At 45.3% G+C, this 12,582-nt stretch overlaps 1 protein-coding gene across 1 annotated transcript in view; it reads right to left on the bottom strand.

Annotated features, from left to right (window-relative positions):
- Positions 1-12,582, bottom strand: part of sdk2b (sidekick cell adhesion molecule 2b) — a 225,367-nt gene that overhangs the window by 20,118 nt on the left and 192,667 nt on the right. The window contains 15 exon segments of the mRNA XM_069517620.1: positions 275-407; positions 1,794-1,864; positions 2,676-2,779; positions 3,033-3,234; positions 3,737-3,931; positions 4,477-4,575; positions 4,975-5,164; positions 5,347-5,462; positions 6,522-6,759; positions 6,873-7,023; positions 8,180-8,289; positions 8,433-8,554; positions 10,253-10,444; positions 11,845-11,943; positions 12,359-12,554. Of these exon segments, the coding sequence (XP_069373721.1) occupies positions 275-407; positions 1,794-1,864; positions 2,676-2,779; positions 3,033-3,234; positions 3,737-3,931; positions 4,477-4,575; positions 4,975-5,164; positions 5,347-5,462; positions 6,522-6,759; positions 6,873-7,023; positions 8,180-8,289; positions 8,433-8,554; positions 10,253-10,444; positions 11,845-11,943; positions 12,359-12,554 (2,218 nt within the window).

The following is a 12,582-nucleotide window of genomic DNA, read 5'->3' as shown; positions in this document are numbered from 1 at the left end:
ATAGGCTAAGTTGCACAGAGCTGTACAAACAGAGGGACTCCTGAGTAAACGTAATAATAGCCTGCTGCTGATAGCTGCTGATCACACACTGGGAAGTATCAGGTCCAGCGGGGGAGATCTTTGGATACAGAATATCGGCCTTTTGTGAAGGTTTTCCTCCGACGGGGATAAAATCGGACCTCACATTTAAAAAATGAAGGCAATAAACTGCTAGTCTAAATGTAAATGTTAAACTACACAGAGCTACAGTGTGAGTGGTAGAGTCGTTCCTCACCGGTGAGCTCAGCCCAGCCGGACATGCTGTTGATGGCGTGAACTGAGTAACTCCGCAGACGGTCGTACAGCAGCTCACGATATCGAATCCGAAATCCCAGTAAGATCCCGTTGATCTTCTCCTCAGAGGGGCGCTGTGCGGGAAAAAAGAGTCACAGGAAGTAGTTAAAGGTTAAATAACAAACTATGTGTTTTCCCCTCTATCCGTTTGTTTGTGAGACAGACGTTTACGTATAAACTCCACGGAGGAATCCCATTAAATGTTTGGTTTGGACAACGTTTTCACAACTTTCCCCCGAGAATAATAATTCATGGATCCTGATGATAAGAATCAGGCACATTTATGAGCACTGATATGAGTGTTCAATTTGATAAGCCCTCTACTGAGTGACAATGCAGTTCAGTCTTGCTTCTATCAGATGAGATCTATTATCTTTTCTCTGATTTGGAGAATGTCATCCATCCTTTATCTCATCTCCTCTAGACTATTGCAACTCCTTGTATTCAGGCTTAAGCCAAAAAGCACTTTCACGCCTTCTGCTTGTACAACACTGCAGCTGCTCTGCTTTTTGACAAACACAAGGAGACCAGATTACATCAGCCCTGTTTTAGCCTCACTTCCCTGGTCACCATTTATTTTAAGAATTGATTTTAAGATTTTACTGATTACTTCTAAAGCACTTCATGGCTTATCTCCCAGCTGCATTGTGCTGAATGGACCCCCCCCCCTCTGGAGGCAGCCTCGTTCAGATCCTCCACCAGAGCTCTGCCGGCTGTTCCTCATTTCTTAAGACATGTATTTTTACAAATGCCTTTAATTAATTGTAGCACACAGTCTTATTGCAAGCTTTGTCTTATTTGCTTTTATTATTTTAGTGTCTATCTTCATGATGGGGTTTTTATTGTTTTCATCCTGTTTCCAAAGCACTTTGAAACTTTGTTTTTTGTGGACGTAGATCCCTGTAGATCTCCAGAGCACAGCACGGGACCCAGGGGTTCACTCTTATTGAGGTCTTACACTGTAAATTTCACCTTAACAGACATTTTACCGTTGTGTGTCTTCACTGTTAAGCTTCACTTCATTTCCCTTAATGTGTCATCACTGCAGAGACTTACCGTAATTGAAAGAAAAATAAAATGAAGCTCCACTGAGAGTGAGCTCATCCTCAGGTGAGTAACACAGAGAAATCCCCCATGGTTGAACATGAGAGAGCACGCCCGGGGGGGAGGAGGAGAGAGAGGGAGAGAGAGAGAGAGAAAACAAGCACCTCTCTATCCTGATAAACTCTACAAGTGTTCCCCATAAAAGTAAAACTGTGGCTCGGAGCCTCCTGTTTTTTCCTCTTTATGACCCGTTAATTCAGGTGAGAGAGTGGGAGAGGGTGTTTTTTTATTAGAGAGAGCGTAAGTACAGGCCTCCCCTCTGCACTGCCTCGCTCTCTCATTAGCGGCCCCTCTCTCAGACTTCAGTGGATTCTGGAAACAATGAAACATAAAGAAAACCCACTGTCTGCTCTTACCTGCCAGCGGATCAGCACCGACGTGGTTGTGTGCGGCGTGACGGAGAGGATGGCCGGTGGTTCGTCGGGCGCTGAAGCGACAAAAAGTTAGACGAGTGAGCCAAGTTGACCCGAAAACGTGCAAAAATTCAAGATGCTTTATCGGTCCGTGTGCAGTGGCCTTCATGGAGCGTAAACACACAACGGACGAGTCTAAAAACCGCAGCTGGAAAGATCAGTGGAGCGAAAGTTTCTTTTGTCGGTGAAAGCGACTCTGGGCAAACTTTGCCAAGGTTTTAACTCTGCCCTCTTGTCTGGTGGTGACTGCAGATGGTGCGTGGCTCTGCCAGAAGTGTCTGTAGCACAACGGGGGGGTAATTCATGCAGGCAAAACACTTTTCCTTCACAGAGCAAAGCCTCGTTTTTTGCATTAGTGTTGATACTCAACATATAAATATAGATTAGCATATCTGTGTACTGTATATTTAAGAGATGACCATGTTTAATAGAGAACATTTCATTTTTAAAGTCGTAGTTTGACATTTTGGGTTCGACAGTCGAGTGAAACAAATCACTTCCTCTAAAACCACAACCTTTACTTTTACACTTGGCAGATTAAACAATGATAAGTGAGTTTTAAATGTGCTGGTGGGTGTTTTTTTTTTTCCGTATGGATCCAAGCTTAAATCTTTATCCTGAGCTAATAGCCCTTTAATGACATTAAATGAAAAAATATTATGCTCATATGATTCATAATTTTCATTTGTGTTATTACTTGAGAATATTTTCATGCTCTAATGTTCAGTAAACATCCCAAACTGCTCCCTGCTGCAGCTCCTCTGTTCAGCCTCTGTCTGAAAGACTTGGTTTTTAGCTCCCGTCCTCTCGTGATGTCGGTCTTACCGTCCTGCAGAGTCGTGATGGCTTCGCTCTCCTCGCTGTACTCGCTGTCTCCTATATCATTGGTGGCTTTCACTCTGAACTGGTAGGACGTAAAGGGCTTCAGCCTTCGAGGGGGGAGACACAGGACAAAGGACAAAGGACAAAGGACATTAATTGTGATCGATCTTGAAACCATAAAAGTATTTTTGGGGCGAATTCAAACTGAAACCGGACTAATCCATTGTTTGTTTTCTAAACCGAACCAAGGACACATGATTATTTATTTTTACAGTAAGGACATTGTTGAGGGATGACAGTACAGTTCAGTAGCTGCATTACAGCTGTGACTGGAAGCTGTTGGCTGATCATCATCTCTACCTGGATACGATGTAGGACGAAGCCTCGTGGTTGACGGAGGCAGAGTGGACGGTCCAGTTGCTCTCAGGAAGCTCTCGAAGCTGCACTGTGTAGTAACGCACGGGGGACAGGCCGTCGCTGCCCGGCTCCCACGACAACAACACCTGACGGGCCTGAACGTCTTTCTGAGGGACCACGGGACGGCTGGTGGGCTGGGGTCGAGCTGGGAGGGACGGACAGACAGACAGAGGCACAGACAGAGGCACACAAAGAGACGTTGGACGAGAGACGTGGTAAATCAATGCAATCAAAGGATGGAGAGAATGAGAGAAACAGCTGTGGCTCTTATGAACGGTTTTTGAAAGAAATGCACATTTGCTTATTGCTCTCCGCTCGCATTTGCATTTGCTACGTTGCACAGCCGAGGAAATAAATAAGTGCAAATTTGACGAATGAAGAGTAGCGGAGGACGGATAGCTGCAGAGTAAACAGTCGCCAACGCGCCTGGAGGGAAGCAGATGGACGGATTTGCTTCCCACAAACACCCAAAGGGCAGAAGACACATCTGCTTACTGGACTGTTAACTGGAAATGAACTAAGCACAATGGAGTCTTGGCACATTACTGTGATCACACACCTGTATCTGCTCCGAGAATCTCATGTTTACTGAACTACAGATGATTTTACTTCAAAATGTAATTTAAATTTAACTGAGCTGCTTTCACCTCTCTTCTCCGTGGTGACCACCAGCGCCTCGGCCGCCTCGCCCCAGCCCTTCCTCGTCTGCGCCGTGATGCGGAACACGTAGATGGACTCCGGCTTCAGGTTGGTCACCGTGTACTGGCGAGCGCTCGGGCTCAGGACGTCCACCGTGGCCGTGTTGCTGTTGGTGGAGTTGAGGTGGTACGTGATCTGGTACGCTGGAGAGAAGAAAGTGCGGACAAACAAATGTCATCGGAGGAAGTCGCTCAGTGGTTCATTTAATCTTGGGCGGAAAAATATACTTGAGGTATTTGAAGCATTCATTGTTTGTGAAGGTTTTTTTCCTCGAACAATTAGATGAAGAGCGAACAAAGCAACAAGCAGCTTTGATTCCTTCAGCATCGGTTCCTGTGTGTCTCTGTCATATTATGCAATTTAAAAATAACTGATCTGACAGATGTATAATTAATGAAACGCTCACAAGGAAATCCCCCATTAGCTAACAACAGAATCCAACTCCCTTTACAGCAACGAGGGAAAATAACAAGATTTGATTTCCCTCAACTAATAATGTCAGAAAAATAAAAACATAACAAAAAGTATTTAGTAGTTGAGAGTAATCAGGACTGACAGTTGTGGTCCTGATGGTCCATTAACTCTGAATAAAGTTAACTATGTGAGCAGTGTTTCAAACAAACCACATCGTTTTAGACTGGATCCTAAAACTGACCGAGAAATGTGGAGGATTTTATATTTTACTAACCCAGTATAATGCCGTTGGGCTGCGAGGGGGACTGCCAAATGAGCCGGACTGAGGTGGTCCGCACTTCAGGGAACAGGATCCCCACCGGAGGTCCTGGAACTGCACGGAAGCATAAAACAAAACAACATATTTATTATGACTCGAGATTTCATAATTCCAATTTAGTGAGCAAAGGATGAAAAATGGAGAATATTCAAGAAGTTTCTCAAAGAGCCATGACTTGATAAAAGAAAACATTCTGCTCAAAGATCTAATTACTTTGATGCTTTAATGTTCAGAAAATACTAAGAATACTATTTCACTGCAGACTTTGTAACTTTGCAAACTTTTTCTATACACACAAAACAAAGTCTCCTTTAAGGTTTTCAGACAAGAACAATGAACCACATGTCATATCACAGGAGAAATGACTTCAATAACCTGCTGTCAGGTGGATTCATGTCTCAGTAACAATAATATTATTTCACTGCGCAGTGCCGCTCTCTCCTGAGCACCCACCATCGTCCAAAGTCCTCTCCAGGATGGGCGGCGAACTGGGCCGTCCATCTCCAATCCGCGTGAAAGCCAGAACCTGGATCTCATAGAGCACGTATTTCCCCAGACCGGTGAGCTGGACGCTGTGCGTGGCGTTCCCCTCCACGGTCCAGAAGTGGACGGCACTGTCCGAGTCCTTCTCCTTGTACACCACCTGATCCAGAGGAGGTAGAGAGAAAGAGGGGTGGATTAAACAGGAGGAATGGACACATAACATGACCCTGCAGCTCTGCACACAACCTAAAATAGCTCACATTTCTAAAAAAAAATAATAATAATGAGATGTTGTTTTAACTGCTTAGTGACTAAATAACCGATGACGAAGCACAAACAGACCTTGTAGCCCAGGATGAGGCCGTTTCTGTCTGGTTCAGGAACTTCAAACCAGCGCACCAGGATGCTGCTGGAGGTTGTGGCGAAGGCAGACACGTTGGTCGGTCCACAGGAGGGGACTGAGACACACAGACAGCGGAGAGGAACATTATGCCTGAATGGTCCATTGATTGCGATACATTCTGAGGGATGCATTTTCCACGCTCCCTCTATGTGTGTGTGTGTGTGTGTGTATTCACTGTGTGCACGTGGGTGTGCGACAGAAAAGGACGGTTTGAGCGATCTGCTATGCTTGTATGATTTGTGTGTGTGCACGTATAGGCTTTGATATCCCGGTCTACCCCTCCAGGGCTGCAGAGGAAAAATAGAAAAGGCCCGCTCTCCGCCTTGGCACTCATCCCTGGACATAATGCGCTGATTCCAAAGAATTTGCCTGAGCGAGTGGAAAAAAAAAAGGAGAGCGCAGGAATTCCACATTCAAGTCCATGTGTTCTCAATTTCCTCTGACTCCTTTCATTCCTCGCTGCCCAGCGTCTGGTGCAGAGCAGAGGCTGAAACAGAAACTGGCTGTGAAGAAGACTTCAGCAGGGCACTTGAGTGGGAAACAGTGTGCTCACAAACATATGGCAAAGTGTAAACCGCGACCGTGCTCGTTACTAATCTCATCTAAAGTGACTAATAATGTGGATATTCCACACAGCCTTTGCATAAACGTAGTTAGAAAAGTGTTACAGCTTTCATTTCCATAAAATCCAGATTTAGAGCAACACTATGCCACTTTTTTTTACCTTGAAATAGCAGCTTCAGAATGAGTTTGATGTTTGAGTGTGAATATGGAGAGTGTTTCCTCTTTTCGTCCCCTGAACGTCTGTTCTATGTGTCTTTGGTGAGCGGGTACAAGCTCCTGTGAGGAGTGTGGAACTGAACTGAGTCGCAGCTCCAAGTGTCGGAATCAGGTCCAGTAAGTTGAAGAGTAAAGCTGAACTGTTCAAAAGACTTTAAACCAAAATTAAAACCAGAGTTTATCTTCAATATTCAGCAGGAAACTTTTAAAATCTAAAGTATTCTGAACAGAGTTTGGTGGAGCAGACTTTTCTGAACACATTTGCTCGAACACATGGGAGCTACGTCTTATTCCTGAACTTATCTGACGGACAGCCGGAGAGGCACTAACTCACCAGACTCTCTGGTTCTGCCTTTGACCGGCTGGCTCCAGGGTCCCGTCCCGATGCCGTTGACAACCTGGACCCTGACCTCGTACTCCGTCCACTCCTCCAGGTCCTCGATGGTGAACTCTCTCTCCAGGCGATCGGCGATGATGTGGATCAGCGCTCGGCCCAGTGAGCCGGCACGGGAATACTGAACTCTGTATCCCACCTGCTCCGCGTTCCCGTTGTACTCCCATTCAGGTAAAGGCTGGGCAGATGAACAGGGAGAGGAGAAGGGGATGAAAGTGTTTTTATGATGTGACGATCAAGAAACGTGATGGCTGATGAACACGTGATGTAAAGAACCAAAGTGGCGTTTACCATCCATCGTAGCCAGAGGCTGGTCTCGCTCGCGGTGCGCAGGGTGACGTTGGCAGGAGCCATGTCAGGAGGAGCCGGCAGCGTCTGGATCCTTCTGGAGGGCTGACTGGGAGGACTGGTTCCCACTATGTTCACCTGACGCATACGGAACCTGGTGTTTGGAGTTCAACATTATTACAATGCACCTACCGGAGGAAAGATAGTTTCCCGTGCACTGAAATCACAGAATGCACTCTCAGTGTGCATCTCCGTGCGCGAGGCTTATTGCATATAAAGTGAGATCGCAGCGCTGAATATTAATACAATATGAATATGCTGATCGGGCGCTCGTGTTCCAAAAACTGAAAAATCATCCGGTGTGAATGTTTACCTCCTCTGTAAAGTAAAGTGGCAGCACCGATGCTGGAGTGGTGAGAACTATAGAGGTTGAGGATCTTTGGGGATCGGCTCTGTGAAATGTTAATTGGTTAGGTTGATTGCGATCATGGGAAACTGGCAGAATGCACGAAGATAAAGAAATTGCGCACACTGGGAACATTTAAAAAAAAATCACACTAACCATGACAAGCTTGTAACCAAAAATCGAGAAAACGGGAAATAGGATGAGCTCCTGGGAAATGGTGAAATTAGCCGAGGCACTGGAGTGAGTATACACCCTCTACCTGCAGTTTGTCACAATGAGCATGTGTTTAATTTCCAGCTTTTCCAGCAGTGAACAATAATAAACTCTTCAACAAGATTATTCTTAACAATGATAATGTGTGAAAGCAGATCTAAGCTGCATGTGTCTATTTTCTGTTTTTGTGTGCACCTACTGCTGCTGTGGTTCCTATTGACTTAGTAAGAAAATTGATTTCATCTCAGATGGAGGGTGTCTGCCATGAAAACTGATGAAATCTTGCTTCACCCTTATATGTTTTCATTTTAAAATAGAGTTTAAAACAAAAACAAAAAAAACTCCTCATGTACACTGGTGTAGAAAGGACGCGGATTATACTCTGCAGAACGAGAGACAGCAAAAAGTAAAAAACTAAGAGCAGGGATTTCTTTTCTTGGACCAACAACGAGGTGGAACTGTTGAATTAAAGTGGTGTAATTTGTTATCCGTGTTGCGTTTACTGCTGGTTGTCGAGTCCTGATGGATCAGACCCATTCAGGAAGCGAATGTGTCTCATTGCTTCCAAAAGTCTCTGTTTATCCTTAAAATGCAACCACAGAGTTTTAAAACTTCAACTATCAGCATTTTTAAAGTCTCTGTTGTAAACTTTGCAGCAGTGTGGACGTGGCCACGGTTCCCACTGGTTTACCTGTAGAAGGTGTACGGGTTGAGTCCCGGCACTTCTAAGGAGCGAGCCTCGGGTTCGTTGGACACCTGGTGGACCATCACCCAGTCCTCGTTTTCTCCGACCACACCGACCTGAGACAAACACAAAACACGACGGACGGATTCAGCAGCGAGCAGAAGAAACAAAGGAATCAATCAAATCCACAAATCATACTTGTCTCAATGTTTGGAATCCAAAGAAAAGAAAACATGATGAGGGATTAGATCTGTCTCACCTGAGCCTCCACCTGCCAACGGGAAATGGAAGTCTTGCCGTCATATCCAGGCTTGAACTGCAGCGTGACGGAGCGTGGGCCTATGTTGGAAATTGCCATGTTGGTGGGAGGACCGGGAAGCTCTGAGAGAAGAAGTTCAACAAGGAGAGAGAAAGAGGAATGACGGAGGGAACGAATAAATTAAACTTCTATAAGCCTCATTTGTTTTGCTGCCTTGGGGAAGGCTCTGCTCGGGAAAATCCATCTACAACAGCACCCCCTCGTGGCGGCACAGATACTGCAAACAGACTTAATTCCCTCCCTCGTGTGACTCCAACTTCAGCCAAGAAGGCAAAAAGCAGATTAGATTTGGAAAATGTGCTTACACTCAGTACACAGGCGGAGACAATGTCATGAATGTCAATTACACTGCAGTTATCTGGAGATACGATTCAATCTGATATCCTACTGTTTACACTTGAGCTGAGTAAACAATAAGAAGGCATCGCCCCCCCCCCCCCTGCACAACCCTGGAGCAGGAACAAATCTGAAAATGGGGAATTCAAAGAACAGCAGGAGGGCAATTTTGTGCATGTGAGTGTCGTTGTCTGTCTGCGTGCGTTTGTTGTGTTGTTTTTGTGCGTCTGTGTGTCGAGCCAGGTAAGTGCCACCGCACTGAATAATTAATTCTCCATCTTTTTCCCCCCGTAATGCTTCCCTTGAGATAAACATTACACCAACCACAACACACCCCTGCTCCAAAGCCCAATAGAGTTCTCATAAATCCGCGTTGAAGACATTAACGTCGAAAACCGTGACTTATTGGCGTGTGGACAGAGGCCTCATATTAAAAAGATGGAATCGCTCCCGAAGGGACGCTGAGCAATTTTTCTGATACTGCTTAAACGCACGTGGATTTGACGCTAATGAAATGCAGATCGTTCGACATTGTGGTGAAATTACCAGCTCTAAATCATTTGCATGACTGATCATTGAGGTGGCTTTTAGCTGCGTCGTTGCAGTACAGATGCAGGCACATCAGCGTTTAGCTAACACATACACACACAGTGGGATTAATCACCGTTGTGGGGACTGTAAGTGCCGCTCTCAGATTAACAGCCCGTCATTTCACAGCTTTCACAGAGATCCGGGCTCTGACGCTGCTCTGGTAATTGACATGGGCATTGTATTTCTAGTTTTGCAAATATGAAATCATTAAACACAGTAATTGTCCGTAATGCTCTCCTGGGAGCTCTCATCCTCTGGATGTATATAAAAGTATGGAGGAAGGGGGGGGGTTTCATCATGTCTGGCGCCAGACGACACAGAGCGTTCACCAGGTTCAGTGTGAAACAGTAAATATGTCGGATGGGGAGGTTTAGCAGACGTCCCCAGCTATTAAACTTTTTTTATTTAAAAAGCTCACATGACAAAATAGAGATGTGAAGTTTGAAAGAGTGAATTTAAGATTTAAGATGCAGCTGAGAAGTTTGGGAAACGTAGGATCCGGTAGTTTTGGAGCTTCGCCCTACAAGGAATTAACAGGAAGCAGATCTTGGTTTCTTTTGATTTAATATTTATAATTAAAATATAGATAATTATTATTGAGATGCAAGACTTTATCTGTGTATACACAACACAAGCAAAGTGCTGTGAGCATCACTAAATTCATATATTATATATCTTGGGGGGGATTTGGTCTTTAAGTACAGTAACTTTACTTATGCTGGTTTTTATCCTCCACATAAAAATCCCTCTGTTATACTGCACTGCTACTTTCTCTCCTTTATTTTCCCATAATATCGTCTTATGTAGTGTGTTCTTGTTGTCGGGGTACTGACCTGGTGGGACGCCGGAGGAGATGGTGGAGGACGACAGCTGACCCTGGCCCTTGGACGTCATGCCGGCCACTTCGATGGTGTAGGTGGTGAGAGCGGTGAGCCCGGTCACCCTGTACTCTAAGGTGACGTTGGGCAGGTAGTGGGTGACTCTGGTGTTGGTTCGGTTGAACTCCTCCCACGATATGCGATAACCTGCGGAGAGGTGACGCGTTAACGCAGAGACAGAGGAAGCAAAAAAACCAACAGCGGTTTTACTCGTATAGCGTCTCTGGGCTCGCATGCTACAGGGCAAGCTAACAGGAATATTAAATAAACTTCATCAAAAATTGAATATAGCAAATTAAATCAGCCTGTGATTATACCTCCCTGCACACACATCCTCCCGCCCACTCCCGTCCACACACACACACACACACACACATCCTCACCCTCTCAAAGTAATGCAATTTGCTCCTTGGCCAGCAGCTCTTTCATGTGATTGCATAAGGCATTAGGCTGCACTTCTTGCCAAATCAATAATTTCACATGGCATGCCAGTGTTTGTCTCCTGGGAATTAGCAGCACATTAAAATGTTTTGGAGAAACACTTTTTTACAATATGCTGCTAAATCTCATCCTCGGTAAACACTTGAATATTAATGTCACCAGTGAGCTTTTCTTTTCTCCCTTAACTCTTTAAGTTTGTACCCAACGAAGTAAGAACATTAAAGTGGAGAAGACGTAACACCGGCTCGCGAGGAAGATCACTAATGAGGACGTTTTGCATTTACATCCCCGGACCGGTGCGACAAAATATTTATGTGTGTGATTTTACTAATTTTAACAAAACTGGAATCACAAATATAATATATGCAACGATTTGATATTCAAGCATAAAGAAAGCTGCTTTATGGCACAAACTCAAATTTCAACCGAAAACAACAAGTGAGGAGTTTTATAAGAAGCAAAATCAAAACGTCTCTTTGTGCACAGTTCAAGTACACAACCATTACCGCTAGAAACAGATTTAATGGTCTCCCTGAGGAAGTTCGGATGACACTTCTTCCCGTACAATGATGTAAGGACGTCTTCTCCCTCGTTCTGCTAAGACTTGTTATGTTTTAAGAGAAGGAATCTTTTTTTTTGTCGTGCAGAACTCGGGGAAAAGGACACGGCTGCACAGCGACGACTGTATATCTGGTGTTTCATAAGCTCATGTGGCCTCATGAGGCTGCAGCTACATGACCCAAATAAACAGCAAATAATAAAAGAACTGTCCCACGTGAACCCACCTGCGGAGCTAACGCGCGGGGGTATCACTGAACGGGGTCAAGCAGGTGCTCAAAAAGCTAATTACAACAAATTCTTCCAGGCTCTGTTTCACCTTAGACCCGCCTCGTGTGATTGGTCTCTTTGGGAACCAACACCACCGTGCACAAACCGCTATGGCTGACGGCTGCAGCCAGACACTGTGAAAGTGACCTGAAACCCTGAGCGCTGGTTTATTAATACTGAAGGTAGTCAGCGTCCGAGGCTGCGCTCCCTCTGGCCCTTAACTGCTCACACGTGTCGAGTTTGAATATGATGAACAGTTGTCAAGATTCTAGAGTTACCTGTGAGAACTCCATTCTTCTCCAAGGGCACGCTCCAGCTGACTTTGAGCGACGTGTCCAGGATCTCGGTGAAACTCAGGTGACCGACGGCGCCGGGAGCTGAACACGGGACAGAGAAGAATAATGAGTGAGGCCAACGGGCAAAATGATCCACTTTACATGGAGCTGGAGCTCGTTGCTGATCAGCGGACTTGGCTACAAACCGGAGACAGAATTTGCATTTCAAATGTGTTTATAGACAAAACCGGCAAAACAAAGTCACTGCTGAAAACTGCCTGATGACAAGTTGAGGAAAATTAAGAGTTTTTAAAGCCTAACTAATAAAGTCTAAGGGACTTAATTCCCAATTACAACGATCCTGTCTGGATGCAGAATAGACTCATTCATTAGCACTTCTCTATAATTTTGTTCTGCATGAATAATAGATCTCGCCCGAAGGATGTGTTACTGAGAGACGCTCGTGTCCCTTCGCCGCCACGGGGGAGAGAACATTGTGGAAGGAGAAGTCACTTACTGTCCTCGTGTGTCCTCGAGGCTTTGGGCGGGCTGCGGGGGCCGTCGCCGGGTGTGGTGAAGCACAGCGCCGAGGTGTAATACTCGGTGAACTTCTTCAGACCTGTCACGTACCCCACGTGGACGCTGTCCTGGAAGTTGGGTCGCACTGTTACCATAGAAACCTGCTCGTCTCTGCCGGGCTCCCATGCCAGCAGCTAAACCAGACAAACGAAAAAAGGGACA

Source organism: Paralichthys olivaceus, chromosome 21 (genome assembly GCF_024713975.1).
Source record: "Paralichthys olivaceus isolate ysfri-2021 chromosome 21, ASM2471397v2, whole genome shotgun sequence".
NCBI classification, from domain to species: domain Eukaryota; kingdom Metazoa; phylum Chordata; class Actinopteri; order Pleuronectiformes; family Paralichthyidae; genus Paralichthys; species Paralichthys olivaceus.
Note: the sequence above shows the minus strand (reverse complement) of the source record. Positions and strands in the feature narration are given on the sequence as shown.